The sequence below is a fragment of the Penicillium solitum genome (genome assembly GCF_028829755.1).
Source record: "Penicillium solitum strain IBT 25940 chromosome Unknown utg000008l_segment0_segment0, whole genome shotgun sequence".
NCBI lineage: Eukaryota > Fungi > Ascomycota > Eurotiomycetes > Eurotiales > Aspergillaceae > Penicillium > Penicillium solitum.
This window is the reverse complement of record NW_027072127.1, coordinates 2,983,131-3,001,273: the sequence shown is the minus strand read 5'-3', so window position 1 is coordinate 3,001,273 and position 18,143 is coordinate 2,983,131. Positions and strand designations below refer to the sequence as shown.

The 18,143-nt window shown below is 49.6% G+C and overlaps 5 protein-coding genes across 5 annotated transcripts; 3 read left to right on the top strand and 2 right to left on the bottom strand.

Moving 5' to 3' along the window:
- Positions 1-756: 756 nt before the first annotated feature.
- N7455_010436 (GPI inositol-deacylase) lies at positions 757-4,230 on the top strand (the record flags this gene model as incomplete). The annotated part of the gene is made up of 3 exons (XM_040954912.2): positions 757-1,296; positions 1,356-3,946; positions 4,002-4,230. The coding sequence occupies 3 exons, from the start codon at positions 757-759 to the stop codon at positions 4,228-4,230; spliced, it is 3,360 nt and encodes a 1,119-aa protein (XP_040814585.1).
- A 3,080-nt stretch (positions 4,231-7,310) lies between these two features.
- N7455_010435 (uncharacterized protein) lies at positions 7,311-10,847 on the bottom strand (the record flags this gene model as incomplete). The annotated part of the gene is made up of 2 exons (XM_065606456.1): positions 7,311-10,599; positions 10,666-10,847. 2 exons carry the CDS (start codon positions 10,845-10,847, stop codon positions 7,311-7,313), a joined length of 3,471 nt encoding a protein of 1,156 aa, XP_065460419.1.
- A 1,037-nt stretch (positions 10,848-11,884) lies between these two features.
- N7455_010434 (class I SAM-dependent methyltransferase) lies at positions 11,885-13,388 on the top strand (the record flags this gene model as incomplete). The annotated part of the gene is made up of 9 exons (XM_040954833.2): positions 11,885-12,010; positions 12,067-12,171; positions 12,232-12,242; positions 12,295-12,334; positions 12,385-12,395; positions 12,447-12,554; positions 12,615-12,770; positions 12,825-13,286; positions 13,349-13,388. 9 exons carry the CDS (start codon positions 11,885-11,887, stop codon positions 13,386-13,388), a joined length of 1,059 nt encoding a protein of 352 aa, XP_040814642.2.
- Positions 13,389-13,716: 328 nt separating this feature from the next.
- Positions 13,717-15,698, bottom strand: N7455_010433 (DEAD/DEAH box helicase; the record flags this gene model as incomplete). Its single annotated transcript, XM_040954983.2, has 2 exons — positions 13,717-15,417; positions 15,465-15,698. The coding sequence occupies 2 exons, from the start codon at positions 15,696-15,698 to the stop codon at positions 13,717-13,719; spliced, it is 1,935 nt and encodes a 644-aa protein (XP_040814573.2).
- Positions 15,699-15,930: 232 nt separating this feature from the next.
- Positions 15,931-17,913, top strand: N7455_010432 (uncharacterized protein; the record flags this gene model as incomplete). Its single annotated transcript, XM_040954961.2, has 1 exon — positions 15,931-17,913. One exon carries the CDS (start codon positions 15,931-15,933, stop codon positions 17,911-17,913), a length of 1,983 nt encoding a protein of 660 aa, XP_040814562.2.
- Between the last annotated feature and the right edge of the window lie 230 nt (positions 17,914-18,143).

Genomic DNA, 18,143 nt, shown 5'->3' with positions numbered 1-18,143 from the left:
AAATGGCATATAGGGGTCTAATAATAAGTAGACCTGAACATCTAACTAGTTTCAAATGTTCCATGGTTGTATAAAGACAGAATGCGATCTCTAATCATATTAATCTCTATGGGGATGTCATTTATAATAGTAATAAGCATCTGCCTAGTCTTAGTCTGTGGCATACGCGTCCTGCAGGAACATTAACGGGATACATGGTTGCCTGTTGTGGTAGTTCTAATGCTTCCATACATGAAAATTTTCCTACATCTCGATCTAATGTCTATTTATAATGGCTATATCTAAGATAGAAATATGTACGCCATTCTCGGCATAGGCTTGTTTTGTCGTGGCTTCAAAGCCTCTACTCCGTACGTTGTAGGGCTATGTACTAGTAGGGCTGTGGCGCCAAGCCTACGATGCCAATTGCGTCGAAAAAAAAAAAGAAACGAGGATTTTCAAACCGATGAATATTTTAAGTCAAAATCCCGAGAGACTAAAGATTAGAAGAAACCCTTTTGGAGTTCATAAACACCTCCAATAGCTGTACCCACAAAAAAAAGCACTTTCAGGGACTGTCAGGGACACAGGCCATTTCTCCGCCAAGGCCCAGACAAACCTCCAACCGCCCCGGCTTCCATTCTTGTCTTTCCCTCATTCCCATCCCTTCCTTTCCCCTCGTTCCTTACTCGTTAAGGGTTCTCTTGCGAGGTTTAACCCCCTGCGCCAAGAACCTGTCTGTGTGTGCTGGATGAAGTCCCGGCTCCGCCTTCTCCAATGCACAGACGCTCGTCGGGCTCCCCTGTCGAGGACGAAGATTCCTCGGTCTCCCGAACAGACGATGGCACCGCCATCGACGAGAAAACCCGATCTCAAATAGCTAGGCGCGGTACCAGCTTCGACCTTCGCCGCGACGGCAGCGCGACACCGCGCTCCCGGAACTCGAGTATGTGGCGCACTCCGTCCTCCCAACCTTCCAACGATACCAAACCGATGCCATTGGGTTCCCCCCGACTTCCGATGGAAGCTACCTCCTCCGACGGTCGTCATGCGCGACAATCTCGCCAACGAAGTCCATGGTCTTGCTCAATTCTGACGGCTCTCACCACCTGCGTTGCTGTCGCGTTCTTGATCTCCATTCTCTGCTCGTTCACCGGTCGGCAACATGGCGGAGATGGTTGCGGTGTTCCGATGATGAGCCCGACATTTATTCGTATGTTGGAGTTCGATACGGAACATACTCGCTTTGCAAGCAAATACAATCTTTTCGTTTATCGGGAGGAAGGCGTGGATCCTTACACCCAGGATAACATCGGGGTACGGTGGCCCGAGCTCGGTGCATGCGCTTGGATTCTTGTGCTGACTCGTGTGTTTAGTTAAACGGCGTGCCAGTTCTGTTTCTTCCTGGGAACGCTGGAAGCTATCGTCAAGTCCGATCTCTGGCCGCCGAGGCCTCGCGACATTACTACGATGTGGTCCGACACGATGAGAGCCGCCATGCGGCCGGAACGCGGAGCCTGGACTTTTTCATGGTGGACTTCAATGAGGATATGGCGGCGTTCCATGGACAGACGCTCTTGGACCAAGCGGAATACGTGAACGAGGCGATCTCATACATCCTGTCGCTTTACCACGATCCGCGACGCACCCGCCGAGATCCAGGGTTACCGGATCCCAGCGCAGTTATCCTTATCGGACATTCTATGGGCGGAATAGTGGCGCGAACCTCTCTGACTATGGCAAATTACCAAGCCAATTCGGTCAATACAATTATCACCATGTCGGCACCTCACGCAAAACCGCCTGTCTCCTTCGATTCCGATATCGTCCACACCTATAAACAAATCAACGACTATTGGCGCGACGCCTATGCGCAGACATGGGCCAACAACAACCCGCTATGGCATGTGACTCTCATCTCCATCGCGGGTGGTGCGCGCGACACCGTCGTTCCCTCCGACTATGCTAGTATCTCGTCTCTTGTTCCCGAGACACACGGATTTACCGTATTCACGTCTTCTATTCCGGATGTCTGGGTTGGAATGGATCATCTGTCGATTACTTGGTGCGACCAGTTCCGCAAGGCTATAATTAAATCCTTGTTCGAGATTGTCGATGCCCGACGCCCTACTCAAACGAAACCGCGGGCAGAACGGATGCGTGTGCTCAAACGGTGGTACTTGACGGGTTTAGAGCAAGTGGCCGAGCGTACACTCCCACAGAAGGAAGCAAACACCCTTTTGACACTTGAGGATAACGCCAACACCATTCTTGCACAGGGCCAACGGTTGGTCCTTCGCGAACTGGGCCTACAGCATGGCCCCGATGTTCGTCTTCTACCAATCCCTCCCCAGGGCGTTTCTGGTAAAAAGTTCACCCTGCTCACGGACCAATCGCTTGATAAGAATGGCAATATTGAGGTCCTCTTCTGTAGCGTGTTCCCGTTATCCAATGGTCGTTCAACCAACTTCCCGTTGAATTTGGATTTCTCTGGTGGCACTGTGGGCTCAACCCGCTTGGCCTGCAAGAGCGCGGCTGAGGACAGTATTCATCTGCCTGCCTCGACTCGCTCATCGAAACATGCTTACGATCGTACCCCGCCGTTCTCGTATCTCCAATACGACTTGGAGGCTCTCGCAGAACATCAGTTCGTGGCTGTCGTGGACAAGGCCAATGTGCCGACTTCAGGCTTCCTTGTCGCCGAGTTTTCGGACAGCTCGGATGCAATGATTCGGGCCAAGGTGGGATTGGGGGGACTGCTCAGTGCTGGCCTAAATATGCGGCTACCGGCGATCCGACCCATGCTCATGGAGGTGAAGATCCCCGCACTATATTCGAGTCTGCTCGACTACCGTTTGAAGATCACTCGCCATCCTCAGAAGGAGGAGCTGTTCGCTCCATTGCTCCGGCAGTCTGTCTCTGACCCTCACGAGTCGAAGTTTTTTGTCAATGTCAATGAGGTCAACGTGAACCTGCACGGTGTGGCGCCGTACATGCCGCCTGCAATTAGCGAGCAGGCCGCTCTCGGGGGCGTATCATTCCACCTGTGGACGGATCCAACTTCTGACTCGACGGTCGATATCTCCCTCCAAGTCGATCTTTCCAGCAGTCTTGGCGAGCTAGTGATGCGGTATCGGACTATCTTCGCGGCGTTCCCATTGCTCGTCGTTGCCCTCGTTCTCCGAAAGCAGTTCCAGATCTACGACGAGTGTGGTTACTTTATTCCCTTCACTGATGGCCTTGATCGTGCGTTGCGGTCTTCCTTCCCGCTCCTGCTGGTGGCTATGTCTCTGCTGGCCTCCTCCCTGGCTACGTCCAAAGCCCTCCCTCAGACCGACGAATCCCTCCATTGGCGGTCCAACTCGACTGAAACTCCCGTCGACTTCACCAAGAACGATCTCTTACTTGGCTCACAAGACGCTTTCTTCTGGTTCTTAGTCCCAGTATTCGGTCTCATCAGCGTTGGCGTCTGCGTCCTTGTCAACTACCTTGCCCTCGTCCTCGTGAATATATTCTCGTGGGTCTATGGGGTCCTACACAGCAAGTCAGGCTATATCCGGCGAGAAGACCGAGGGAACCTGCCGATCTTCCACACCCCCACTCCTCGCCGACGCATTATCCACACCGCGATTCTTTTGGTTCTTGTCTCGACTGTAATCCCCTACCAGTTCGCCTATATGGTCGCCTGCATTGTGCAGCTAGCCACATGTGTACGGGCACAATGGCACGCCAAGGAAACCAGATCCACTTCGCACTTGAACTTTGACAACTACGCACACTCCATCTTGATCCTGATGTTGTGGATCCTGCCAATCAACGTGCTGGTCCTCTTGGTCTGGGCCCACAATCTCGTCGTGCACTGGTTTATGCCGTTCTCATCCCACCACAACGTCTTATCTATTATGCCCTTCCTCATTCTCGTCGAGACCATGACCAGCGGCGCTATGATACCGCGCATCACGACCAGGTATGTCGCATATTATATCTCACAAGTCCTAAGCTAACATCTATCTCCACCGCAGGTTCAGACACGTCACCTCAATAATCTTCTTCGCCATCGCCATCTACTCAGCGATTTACGGCGTCTCCTACGCATATCTCCTCCATCACCTCGCCAACCTCCTCGCAGCCTGGTTCGTCGGGATTTACCTATTCGGCAACAACTTCTCACCCCGCCGTTTGTGGCGTATCATCGATGGCGACGAGCTCCCATCAGAAACGGGGAGTAGCCACGTTAAGAAGAAGCCATGAAAGTTAATCACGTCTATTGTTCTTGTTCTGCTTGTTCGATTGTCTTTTTGCCACGGAGTTGCGCTGCGCATATGGGTCTGGAGTTACAAGCGTTTTCACCTTTTTGTACAGACATCGGGGTCTTTCCCCCCAGCGACTTTACGCATATCGATGTCCCCATTTTTTTCCTGCCTTCGCCTCAATCCTTAAACCTCTCCACGCCACTTGTCACGACACCTAATCCACAAGCCCACGTCTCTCCTAGTGAGAACCACCGGGACCTTGTGATACTACTGGACACTCGCAACCCGCAGACTTCCGACTACGTTTTATAGTCTGGCGGGTTGCAATGATGAAGTCTTGTATATATCTCCTGGTGTGCTCTTTTTTTTTTCTCTTTCTGCTTCGTTTCATTGTTCGATCACTATCTGGACATATATTTGCGGCATGCGAGGATGAATTGGTTCTGCTTGTCGGTTCTGGGCGTGTTGGCGGCTCTGTGTGTGTGTTTTTGTTCCTGGTTTATAGAGTTGTGCATTCCCACATACTAATTACCTCACTATTTAACCTTTTTCTCTGTAGACTTACTGCTTACATGTGGCTTCATAACATCGATCTTAGAATAGACATGCTCTCTATTTAAATGTCTATGTATACCAATCCTAAGAATATTGGAAGATACCTATGCATATCGCACAAACCCGGCCAGCCTCCAAATTATCTACACGAGAACGATCCTCCGATAGGCTGTCTGCATTACCCCTTTATTTCCCTGATTCTTCAAAGTGATAGGCCCGTCACCCCAGATCAGCCCCTGGAGGTATGTATGCATGCATCAGAGAGAAAGAGAAGGGTCTAAGCGTTATGCCAGGAAAAGGGGGGGCTTGGGTAACCAAGCATGGGTAAAAAGGGGCTGTGAGAGAAAAAGAAGAAAATACAAAGAAATACATGCAAAATAGATCAAAAATGAAAGGATCAGATCTTCGACACGCAACTAGATCACACAACTACACTACAAAGTACACCCACCCCTTACACGACATCTACCCCGGATTCAAATGGTGGATCCCCAAGATCAAATGCATGTCTGACATAGTCTAACCCCCTTTATAACGGCTTAGCTCAATGCAGACTAAGTGAGATGAAGATTCGCCTCCGTTCCCCATCAAATAAACAACTGGGGCACCGGCTTATGCCATGTCGGATCCACTCTACTAAGATCAATATGATATGCCAAGATACCAGCAGAGGAACCCCTCATAATACACTATAGTCTACATAGTATATTGTAGAACAGTCATAGACCGAGGTGTACGGTGTAGATGCGATGACCTCGCTTCGACGTAGGTGCCAAATGCCAGGTGGCGGGGGGAACGCCACGACGTCTACTCTGTAGAGAAAAAAAGCAAGACGGAAAAGAAACGAGTTGGGACATCCAAATTTCGGGTTCCTTCCAGATGCAGCTTGTGTTTTCGGTTCAGAAAAAATAATCAGAGGAAATGATTCGCTCTCGCGGAAATCTCGGATTCATACGGAGTGGCCATCTACTATAACAATCTAGCGACAGATTTTTTTTTTCAATGAGTATTGTTTGAATGGAACGCAAGGAACTTGTTACAAGTTCCAGACCCACTAGATCCGACTGAGCCGATTCTTTTTTTGTTTTTTTTTGTTTTAGCCTTTTGTTGGAAGGTTTTTGTTTTGCATTTCTTTGGAGTTTGGGTTTGATTTTTTTTTTTTTTTTACTTTTTTTGCCACCCGACTCCTTTCGCGGGGGATAAGGCCATGGCTTACGATAACGCCCAACAGCGGTCTCGACGGCTTTTTTGTTCTAGGTGGTTACATGGGATGCTATTATTAGTAGTATAATGTACTCCGTATAACGGATGAGAGCTAAATTTCTCATTTGGACAAGGCTTAGAATGACTTCAATTTCTTTTTTTTTTTGCATCACACTCGCGATAAGCGATAAGATAAATCAAGCGGTGAAAGAAATTTAGTACATCCCGTGGTTGATATTCGTCTTTAATTGGACGTACAGAGAGAATATGGAAATTATAATTAACATAGCATGGCTGGGAAGCTGTTGAACATCAGTTGTACAGGCTTACCACGCTGGTTTTTATTTCTGGCTAAGTTTTGCCTGAGATTATACTCAGCTCTGACTTACATGTCAACTACATATGTACATATGTAGTCTCGGATGGGATCCCTATCCAGCGGTTAAGCATCCGCTGTCGACACGGAGGTACCAAGTCTGGGTCGGAAGATCAGAATACCAGAATACTAAGCGGAAGAATATTCAATATCCTGGTAACTCTAAAAAATATGCTGTTCCAGTTCCCTGGGAGAAAACTCGGGTTTCTTCATTGGATGTCTACATGGTACTGCGCCACTCGGTCATGAGTGGCGAACGGCGACTCGCGCCTCTGGCTGGTTCTAGGATGTACTTTGTACAACGAGGATAGGAGTGCTGGTACCATAGTATGCAACTAGACTATCCCCGGATACATGGCCTAGAGAAGGTTAGGCATATGGGATATGTGATAGGTGATAAGGCTCAAGGTGACAATCAGAGTAATTCAGATGAGAGTTGTTTCACATCTGTCATATCTACATATCTATATATCTAGTGTCGTAGTAATTGTTTTAGTAGGGTATAGAACCATATATCTAGATGTACCTAGGTACTCCGTACAATAACATCCAATAGTTACAATATTCAAATGATTTAAAAAATACAAAAATACAATAAAAAATAAAAATAAAAAGCCACCTACTAAGCCAAATACAGCCAGGCAACGGCTTCAACCAATCACAGAAAGGGGATTCGGGCGAAAGCAGGACTTAACCCAATAAGGGTGCAGGAACGGAGCTACTAAGCCTAATTCAGGACTAGTGCGGGACAATGGGCCTGAAAATTTTAAAAAAAATTTGAATTGCCATTTTTGCATAGGGTTTTGCCGCCCAGAGGTTATGCCACACGATAAATATCCTCGCCCCCCTTCTCTTCTCCCCCTCCTCTCCTCCACTCCTGCATCTTTTTTTTCGAGGGTCGGCCTCTTCTTTCTTTTTTTTTTTTTCTACTCTGCATAGACAGACTAGAAGAAAATAACGCTCCAATCTTTGAGCGCTTGCGTCTGAAAATTTGACGCAGTTGAGTCTTTTTTGCTCACTGAAAAAATTCGATACCCCTCATAGAAAAAAAGGAAGGATTTTTCTTTCTTTACTCTAATACCCCTTCCTCTTTTCCAAAACCTCCCAAAATTTCCAAAATGCCTGCCGCCAACGTCGCCGCCTCTCCTGCCGTCACTGGCAAGGAGACCGCCCAGTCGGTCGCTGTCCTCGAGGACCTCATCAAGAACCTCAACATCTCCACCACTGCCGATGAGACCAATGCCGCTGCTACCAACCTGGCCACTCTCTTCAGCGGTCCCACCGCCGAGCAGACTCTCTCCTCCAAGGCCGTCGAGATCTTCAAGAAGCAGCTCGCCAACAAGAAGGACGCCACTGCCCGTGAGCGTGCTTGCGAGGGTATCCGTGCTATTGCCTCCCACTCCACAATCGCTCCCGGTGTTGAGCCTCACCTCGTGTCTCTCCTTGGCCCCATCCTCGCCGCTGTCGGTGACAAGATGGTCCCCGTCAAGCAGGCCGCTCAGTCTGCCGCTGTCGCTATCGTCCAGGCTGTTAGCGGTAACGCCGTCAAGGCCGTTATCACTCCTCTCCTCGATTCTCTCGCCAACGCCCAGAAGTGGCCCGAAAAGATGGCCGCTCTCGACTGCATCAACATCCTCGTCGAGTCTGCCCAGATGCAGCTCGGCTACCAGGTCCCCACTCTGATCCCCGTCATCTCCGAGGCCATGTGGGACACCAAGTCCGAGATCAAGAAGGCTGCCTACTCCACCATGGAGAAGGTTTGCGGTCTGATCGTCAACAAGGATATTGAGCGTTTCATTCCTGAGCTCATCAAGTGTATCGCCAAGCCCGAGAACGTCGCCGAGACCGTTCACTTGCTCGGTGCCACCACTTTCGTCACTGATGTCACTGGCCCTACCCTCGCTATCATGGTTCCCCTGCTTGACCGTGGTCTCGTTGAGCGTGAGACCGCCATCAAGCGTAAGACCGCTGTCATTGTCGACAACATGTGTAAGCTCGTGGAGGACCCCCAGCTTGTCGCTCCCTTCTTGCCTAAGATGTTGCCCGGCTTGAACAAGAACAACGAGACTCTTGCCGACCCCGAGGCCCGTGAGAAGACCCGCCAGGCTCTTGACACCCTCTCCCGTGTCGGTAACGTCGTTGACGGCAAGATCCCCGAGGTCTCCCGCGCTGGTGACATCTCCACCGTCGCTGGCATCCTCAAGGAGATCCTCGAGGCTAAGCACAAGGACATCATTGCCACCTCCGAGGAGGCTATCAACTACATTGCTGCCATCGGCGCTCAGCTCGTTGACGAGAAGGAGAACGACCACGTTATCTGGACCCAGAACACCATCCCTTACATCACTGCCATCGTTGGTGAGGCTGATGCTAAGGCCGTCGCTGAGGAGCTCCGCAAGAAGGCCTGCCCCGATGCCGCGGCTGCTGATGCCGTTGCCTCCGATGAGGAGGAAGGTGTCGACCTTTGCAACTGCACTTTCTCCCTGGCCTACGGTGCCAAGATTCTGCTGAACCAGACTCACCTGCGCCTCAAGCGTGGTCAGCGTTACGGTCTCCTCGGCCCCAACGGTTCCGGAAAGACCACCCTCATGCGTGCTATCAACAACGAGCAGCTCGAGGGTTTCCCCAAGAAGGATGAGGTCAAGACCGTCTACGTCGAGCACGATCTCGACTCTGCCGATACTGAGCAGACCGTCATTGCCTGGACCCAGAAGAAGCTTGCTGAGGTTGGCCAGAACCCTCCCCGTGAGGAGCTCGAGGGCAAGCTGCTCAACGAGTTCGGTTTCTCCGAGTTCCAGATCCAGGGTCCCATCACTGCCCTTTCCGGTGGTTGGAAGATGAAGCTCGCTCTCTGCCGTGCTGTCTTCGAGAGCCCCGATATTCTCCTGCTCGATGAGCCTACCAACCACTTGGACGTCAAGAACGTCGCATGGCTCGAGAACTACCTCAAGGGCTCCCCTTGCACCTCCATCATGGTGTCTCACGACTCCAAGTTCCTCGACAACGTCATCCAGCACGTCGTCCACTACGAGCGCTTCAAGCTCCGCCGTTACCGCGGTACCCTCTCCGAGTTCGTCAAGCAGCACCCCGCAGCTAAGTCCTACTACGAGCTCGGTGCCTCCGAGATGGAGTTCAAGTTCCCCGAGCCCGGTTTCCTTGAGGGCGTCAAGACCAAGTCCAAGGCTATCTGCCGTGTCAGCAACATGTCCTTCCAGTACCCCGGTACCCCCAAGCCCCAGATTCACGGAATTACCTTCCAGGTCTCCCTTGGCTCCCGTATTGCCGTCATCGGTGCCAACGGTGCTGGCAAGTCTACTCTCGTTAACGTCCTGACTGGTGAACTTATCCCCACCTCCGGTGATGTCTACCAGCACGAGAACATCCGTATTGCCTACATTAAGCAGCACGCTTTCGCTCACATCGATAACCACCTTAACTCCACTCCTTCCGAGTACATCCAGTGGCGTTTCCAGACCGGTGAGGACCGTGAGACTATGGACCGCGCCAACAAGATTGTTACCGAGGAGGATGAGAAGGCCATGGACAAGATCTACAAGGTTGAGGGCTCCCTCCGCCGTGTCATTGGCATCCACTCTCGTCGCAAGTTCAAGAACACCTACGAGTACGAGATCTCTTGGTCTCTGGGTGACAACGTTGGCATGAAGTCCGAGAAGTGGACTCCTCTCATGTCCGCTGACAACACCTGGTTGCCCCGTTCCGAGATTATTGTCTCTCACCCCAAGCAGGTCGCCGATGTTGATCAGAAGGAGGCCCTCGCCTCCGGTCAGTTCCGTCCCCTTGTCCGCAAGGAGATCGAGCAGCACTGCGCCAACTTCGGTCTCGATGCCGAGCTTGTTTCTCACTCTCGCATGCGTGGTCTCTCCGGTGGCCAGCGTGTTAAGGTCGTTCTCGCCGCTTGCTCTTGGCAGCGTCCCCACCTTATCGTCCTTGACGAGCCTACTAACTACCTCGACCGTGACTCTCTCGGTGCCCTCTCCAAGGCTATCAAGTCCTTCGAGGGTGGTGTTGTTATCATTACTCACTCCCGTGAGTTCACTGAGCACCTGACTGAGGAAGTCTGGGCCGTCAACGACGGTGTCATGACCCCCTCCGGACACAACTGGGTCCAGGGTCAGGGTTCCGGCCCCCGTCTCGACGCCAAGGGTGACGATGATGAGGACAAGTTCGATGCCATGGGCAACAAGATCGTTGTCCAGAAGAAGGTCAAGCTTACTGGTATGTCTCAAAATTCTTTCTCACTTATCTATCACAATGTTCAATTGCTAACTGCTTTCTTACAGGTTCTGAGCTCCGCAAGAAGAAGAAGGACCGTGCTGCCCGCCGCAAGCGTGGTGAGGAGGTCTTCTCCGATGAGGATGACCTTTGAATGCCCAATTCGGGTGTTTATTGATGCATATTATGATCGGTTGATGAATTTCATATGCTTTGCTAGGACAAAATACAATTCTCTGTTCAAACATTCGTTATTATTATATTAACACTTCTCTACATTTGTAATCTCGTAGTTCAGAGCATGAAGCTACCTTGCTCATGTCAAGTTCAATGCCCGCTATCCAAAAAAAGATCTTCCTAGTTCCCACTTAGTCCTCGGCGATTCATTTCGTTTTACTATGTGCATTGCATGCATGCCTTAACGATTTGTCTCTCGCCCTGCAGTCAAATTAGCTTCCTCTCGTTCTAAACCACCATCCTCGTTGATTTGGTACTCTCGACTCTCGCTATAGGAAAAGTTTACATGATGGATATATTGTGCTATTTATGCGAGCTATCTGGCTTTTCTTTATGACGAAGATGAGCAATATCACTTCATAGTACTGTTTGTGCCTGCTTATCTATACCACATATCATCCGATGCTTAAGCTTACCCAATCTAACGGCTGACCAACCCATATCTCGCCGATCACATTGGCCGTTTCGACGTGCTAAGAAACTGTATTCTTATTGATCATAATTGTGCATATTTTGAAATTAGTGCTATATTTATGTCTGAATTACATACGGACTATTATTTGTTTACGTGTCTCAAAATGTGGACAAAGAGTAAGCCCTAGTAGATCGACATTTGCATGCAGACTCTTGATCCTTCAACCAACATCTCCGATCCGGTCATTCAATAAATCATAGATCGTGTGATTGATGAACGGGCCTCCCCACTACATCCGGCGCTGAACCTCTATGCAACATAGAACATAGACTTCTTCGGCTTTGTAAAGCGGGCCGACCCTTATAGCCTCCTCAATGCTTGGGCTCTTGTACGGAGTACGGAGTACAACATCCGTGACCTCGATAGGTCATATTAATTCCGGATTCTTTTCCCCCTTATTTCTGCACAGACTTATGCTGAACCTTAAAAGGCCACGAAATGTCAAATAGACATGAGACCTATCATATGGATGTGGGGTGAAGGTATGGCCTAGAGAAACTGAATTAAAGCCCAGGTTTTCGCACCCTTGCGAACGTTACACCTTTTTTTTTTGTAGATCATCTTTTTCCCACAATGTCCTCCCTATATGGAAGCGAAGACCGGAGTGAAGAATCAAGTCCTGAACCCCAAGGTCCACTCGGTGATCAAACAAACGCCCCGATCAACACCGATGGCCCAATTGTTGTCGATGATTTCAGTGTATGTGTAGCCGAAGTCTCTGGCTTTTCCGGGTTGTACGCTGACACTGCGAAAAGGATGAAGATAGTGAATTTAGCGATAATTCTGATATGACCTCTCTTTCGTCGAGCGTTCTGGAATACGAATATGAAAATGGTCGGCGGTATCATAGCAACCGGACTGTAAGGACGTCTGATTTTGTGCGGCTTCTCTTATTATCACAGTTATTAACTCGTTATTAGGGACAATACATGTATTATGCTTCTCCATTCTACGTAATCTGGATGCATAACTAACTCAAATAGGATGCCAAATGATGAAGAGGAACAAGATCGAATGGATTTGGTACGATATACCCCAATATTACGTCTGAAAGGCACAGCTAATAATCCCAGACACATCATATGTTAGCTAAGGCCGTCTTGACTTTCGACACGATGCTAACAATACAATAAAGATGGCTACTGATGATGAAGGGAGAGTTACACAAAGCTCCAGTCACAAATCCCCAAAAGATCCTCGACCTTGGAACAGGAACTGGCATCTGGGCTCTTGATATTGCCGAGTATGAACACTACACACACATATCACACCTCGATCGATATCTGAAGCTCACATAAAACAGGAAATTCCCTACCGCCAAGGTAATCGGAAACGACATCAGCGCCATCCAACCAAACTGGGTCACCCCGAACGTGGAGTTCATCATCGAAGACTTCGAAAACGAATGGCTGTACGAGAAGGAAAGCTTCGACTTTATCCACGCACGTCTACTATCCGGGTAAGCCAGCTTAAATAATATACTCCCCAATCCAACAAATCTCACATCCCCCAGATGCGTCGCAGATTGGTCACAGTTCTTCGCGCGAATCTTCGACCACGTCAAACCAGGCGGCTACTTCGAGATCCAAGAAAGCGCCGTCTGGGGCTGGAGCGATGACGGAACCCTTAAACCCGACTCGCCGCTGCTCCAGTACCTGCACGCCCTTAATACGGCAGGGAAGGCGATGGGACGCGAGCTGAATATATATCATAAACTGGAACAGTGGATGATTGATGCGGGCTTTGAAGATGTGCAGCAGTTTACGTATCTTCTGCCGTACTCGCCTTGGCCGCGTGATCCTCATCTCAAGGAGTGTGGGAAGTACCAGGCTGTTATGGCTCAGCAGGCTGTGGAGTCTTATGGGTTGAGGCTTTGTACGCAGGTTCTTGGGTGGGGGGCGGAGCCTGCGCGTATCTTTCAGGCTATGGTTAAGAAGCACTTGAGGGATAAGCATATGCATGCTTATGTTAAAGAGTAAGTACTTTTTGTTCTTTTTCTTCCGGGTTCATAGTGATGGTGGAACTGACGTTTGGCAGGGTTGCTGTATATGGCAGAAAGCCTTTGAAGCGACGATGAATATAGGAGCGACGATGGACGATTTGCTCCCTAGCGAGTATGACTTTGTTTGGTTTTAGCATGTTTAGAACAAATTTCTTTGTTCCAAGTTGCCAAATAAGAGATTGCGATATATCATTACTATTAAATTGTGTTGTGGTGATACGATGTTGAGCCTCTCGAGCTTATTCCGTATACTAGTGTTCCAATGTAGGAATCTAGGTAAATGTCGAGCCCATGGCATTGGAGCCATGTAACTCTCAGGAACTGTGTGTCTGTCTAGAACAGTTCCGCTTGTTTAACGTGTTTGTTCCTCCAATGATTTACAAGAAATCGCAGGTGAGTTCAATCAAGCCTGGACTGGTCCGACCTTCACATCAACCCTTCTTTGCAGCTCAGCCATGTTATCCACTTGCTGTAGCCTTTTCCGCTTCTGAACCTCCAAGTCCTTGAAGCGCTTCTTGCCTCCATGCTTCAGCTTTGTAATCATATCAGCGGCTTGACCACGAGTCAAGTCCTCGGGCTTCACATTGCCATCTCGAATGCGAGCTCCATTCAACATTTTGATTTGTCCCGGTGTTGCCTGCGCCCGTCGCCAAGGTTTCCAGGATGCGATGTAATGTTCATCAAATTTGGTACTCGCAAAAGTATCCGCTGCCCGAACAATGCTTTCCAAATCCGAGCCAGTAGCGATCTTCCGAGGACGTGTGAATTGAGGTGCCTCGGTTTCTGGGTTTTTGAATTTCATGACATGATGAGCCGTGAAGATATCGTCCCCCTTTTCAATCGTTATCCAGCCAGATATATCGGTAAGCATATATCTGTCATCGCCGACCCGGACCCAGTTGTGTGGGCTGAACGACCTGATGTGTCGCTCGGACTGCATGTCTCCTAGGAGATCGTATATACTGTCATAAGTTGTAAACTGGAGTTGCAAGTCGTTATCTGAGCCATCGTATGGCTCATCGGCCTCAGGAGTGGGCTCCGTTTGGCTACCCTGATCATCATTCTTCTTCATATCTTCCACGCTGGAATTATCCAAAACTTCGTCTGGGTCCAAGCCGAACAATGTCGGTGTTGATAGAACTCCAGTTGCTAGCGAGGCTACCATGTCGATAACATGACAGTCCTTTTTCCCGGGAAAGAGCCGAAGACCACGCCCGATCATTTGAATGAGTAGGTTTCGAGATCTGGTGGGTCGAGCTAGGAGCACACAGTCGATATTTGGAATGTCCGTGCCTTCTGTGAAAAGACCACAGTTTAGCAACACTGGGAATTCTTGGTTCTTAAAAGCCTGTAGCTGCTCCGAGCGGATGTTTTTGGCCGTGCTAGCTGTGATATACCTAGCATCGACGCCATGGTCGCGAAAAGCGGCGGTAAGCTGCCGCGCGTGCTCGACATCGACACAAAATACAAGAGTCGACTTTCGATTCTCAGCACTCGCCATCCATGCCCGGACTGTGATGTTATTCGTAGATGTAGTATTCACCGCCTCGGAAAGCGATCCCAGGGCAAAGTCTCCGAAACTATCTTTCTTGACTTTAGACAAATTGGCCCCAGACTTGACAGTCGTGAAGACCGCATTGGCCAACCAGTTTTCACCAATCATGTCCACGTAGTCCTTGTGATAGACAATATGGTCGATGGCAGCGCCCAGTTTGAGACCATCGAACCGTGAAAAAGTGGCGGAAACACCCACCAAGACCGGTCCATCGGCAGATGGCTCGTTTAGCCCAAAATGCCCGAGCGCTTCCCGATATGATTTGGCAACAATATGATGAGCCTCATCCACCAACACAAGCTTGAATGCACTCGGGTCGAACTTGTACATGCGTCCCCGGGCTAGTGTCTGAACTGACGCGATGATGATGTCCCCTGCTCCCGTTGCAACATTCTTGCCCATTTCTATTTCGACAGTCTTGTCTGGATATGCGAGACTACAGTGTTTCGCGGCTTGTTCGACGAGTTCGCGCCGGTGGACGATGATCATGGTCTTGGTGGCTTTCGCATCGCGAGGAGGGATTCGGTTGATAAGCTGCGTGAATATGACCTACAAAGATCAGTAACAGTCTGAATAAAGAGTAGATTTAGCCTTACTGTCTTGCCAGCTCCTGTTGCAAGCGAAATTCCTAGGCGGCGATGGCCTTCACCCAAATACTTCAAGACAGATTGAATGCTTTCCTCTTGGTAGTCGCGGAGCACAATGCTTGGAGGAACCGGGGACTCGGTCGAATTGAAGCGCACATGGCGGAAAGGTTTTTGCAACAGAGGAGTCTTCACCAAGTATCTCCTTGGAAGTCTCAATCGCGAGACACAGCGTATGAACTCCATGCAGATGTTCCAAATTGTCTCTCTCTCTGGCGAAGCTCAAAGTCAAGAACAAACAGTGCAAACATGCTTATCGATAAGCCTGCATCTTATAGTGGATCTCCTTAGCTCAACTTTTTTTCTGTTATTTCTATAGCTCTTGATGAAATTGACGTGGCAGATTTCATTAAGGGTGCAGCTGTGATGTTTTGCTACCGATCGTCCCGCATGCGCTGCAAATCTGCGAGCCTGAACCATGAGCGACTCCGCCTCCGCCTATGAGCCCGACGACGACCCCGAGTCTGAGTCCGACTTTCAACCCGAGCCTGAATCCGATTTCGAGCAAACCCGCTCTTCCAAAGAACGCTCTCCAACTCCAAATGAAGATTTGAACGAATATGATTACCATCGCGACCCATCATTCGATGGAGTCGGAAGACAAATCGGCGAAGCGCTTATGGAACGCGCCCCGCAGATGCGTGGATCGCTCACATTTCTCCGAGCCTACTCCCACCTTATCGTGCAAAACGAGGAGATTATTGAGTATGCCTCGCTGAGAGAACTTGACAACCAATACCAAGTCAGTCAACATGGCTCGATGGTCTGGACGCCCACGGAGAAAGAAGTGTTCTTCAATGCACTGGACCGGAAGGGCAAGAGCGGCATCAAAGAGATTGCTGCTGCAGTCGGTACCAAATCGGAACTCGAGGTTATGGAATACATCCGATTTTTGCATAAGGCCTTGGCGGCCCAGTATGCTTCCGACGTGCACCTGGAGCGCATGCCTGTCTTGAGTGATGTCGCAGCGGCCACGGAGGTCAGCCAGGAGTGCTGCGGATTACTAGAGGAATACGCGGATGTCCTATCATTGAAAGAGTCCCTCATTGAAGCTCAAGCCGGTGCACAGCAACATGGAGACAACTGGATTCTCACTCAAGCTAGTGCACAGGCTCTGGCTGACGGGGATAACGACGGTATTCGAGGTGGCCTCCGTCTCGCAGCTGATTTTCTGAACCTTCCATATTGTATTCGACTTTCTTATGTTTTGTTCATGAATCTTGGTGGCACACAAGCTGAGAACAACTGGTGGAACCTTGCCAAGAGGAAAGACCTAATCACAGCGTATGGACAGACCCCGTCTATGACCGCAGGTACCGCTGTGGACTTTTATTCTCTTGCTGTTAGTGTTACGCGCCGCCTGGTGCAATCATCCCTCTTCTTTGCAATGTCAAGATTGCGCAGCTCGAACCGCAGTGGGAATGATAGAAAAGGATATGTGCGAACGCAAGATGTACGGGCCGCCATCGAAGTGCTCAACATGAAGCACAGCAGACCTAACTTTGTTGACATTGCTCGCCGTAATGAAACAGTCCTAGAAGACATCAACAACCGGAAAGGCTGGGTGCCTACATTATTCACCTACGAAGAAGCCGAGGAGATCATCGACAGACACGAGTGGACCCGATACCGTAAAGACGGAACCATGTACAATGAAAACGACGAAGAGGACAGCGAGGACGACGCCATAATTGACGACGAGATCGAAATGCACAAGGGTATCGGAACGGATGATGACATCGAAATGGAAGCCAATAATCAAGAGGCAGAACCGGAGCCACCACTGGAGTCAGATTCAGAACCAGAACCAGAGCCGGAACCAGAGCCGGAGTTTGAACCTGAATCAGATCCAGATTCAGAACAAGAGGACTTTGATTACCACCCTTTGTCCACACGAGAGCCCCCTGGAATGTCAGCGCCGGTTGTATTGCCAGACGAACTGGAAATGGACCCAGAAGAAGAGGAAGCAGACATCGCAGACCAGAACGCCAGCCATCGCGAAGAGGCCAACTTCCTGACGTTAATGGACCAACCCGTGCCGCCTGTTCTCGACGAACCCATGAAGGCAGAAGAACCCGAGGACGAGACCAAGCAATTACCAGAGCGCAGAATCAGAGAAGATATCTCTAATTGGCGGGATCGGACTGTCTATCGCAGCGAGTGGGAGGAGTACGGATATGATTTCGCTGATCTGAAGGAAGACATGGAAATGCCTCCGCTGAAAAGGCCCAGATACAATGAACCAGCAGTTGTTCTCTCTGCTCCGGTTGTGTCGGGCGAGGACGATGGGAATGGATCTCAGCAAGGAGAAAACCCACCAATGGCCAAAGAATTTTCGATGGAATTCGACGAGACAACTTTAAAGTATGGTCAACCAGGCGACCTACCAGGGCCTGAATGAGAGGAACTACAATCTACTTTGAGCAAAAATATAAGATTCCCATCAAGGACATATGATTAAAGAGTAAACACATTGATGAAAAAAAAAGATCCCCAACCCCCTAGTTCAACCCCCTAAGAACAATCCACTTCCTGGAGAGAGGGTGAATCAACAGAAAAGAACTCCAGCAGATAACAGAAAAACAAGAAGTGCGCCTTTTCCAAGCCGGAAAGTTCAGAATATTCATAACT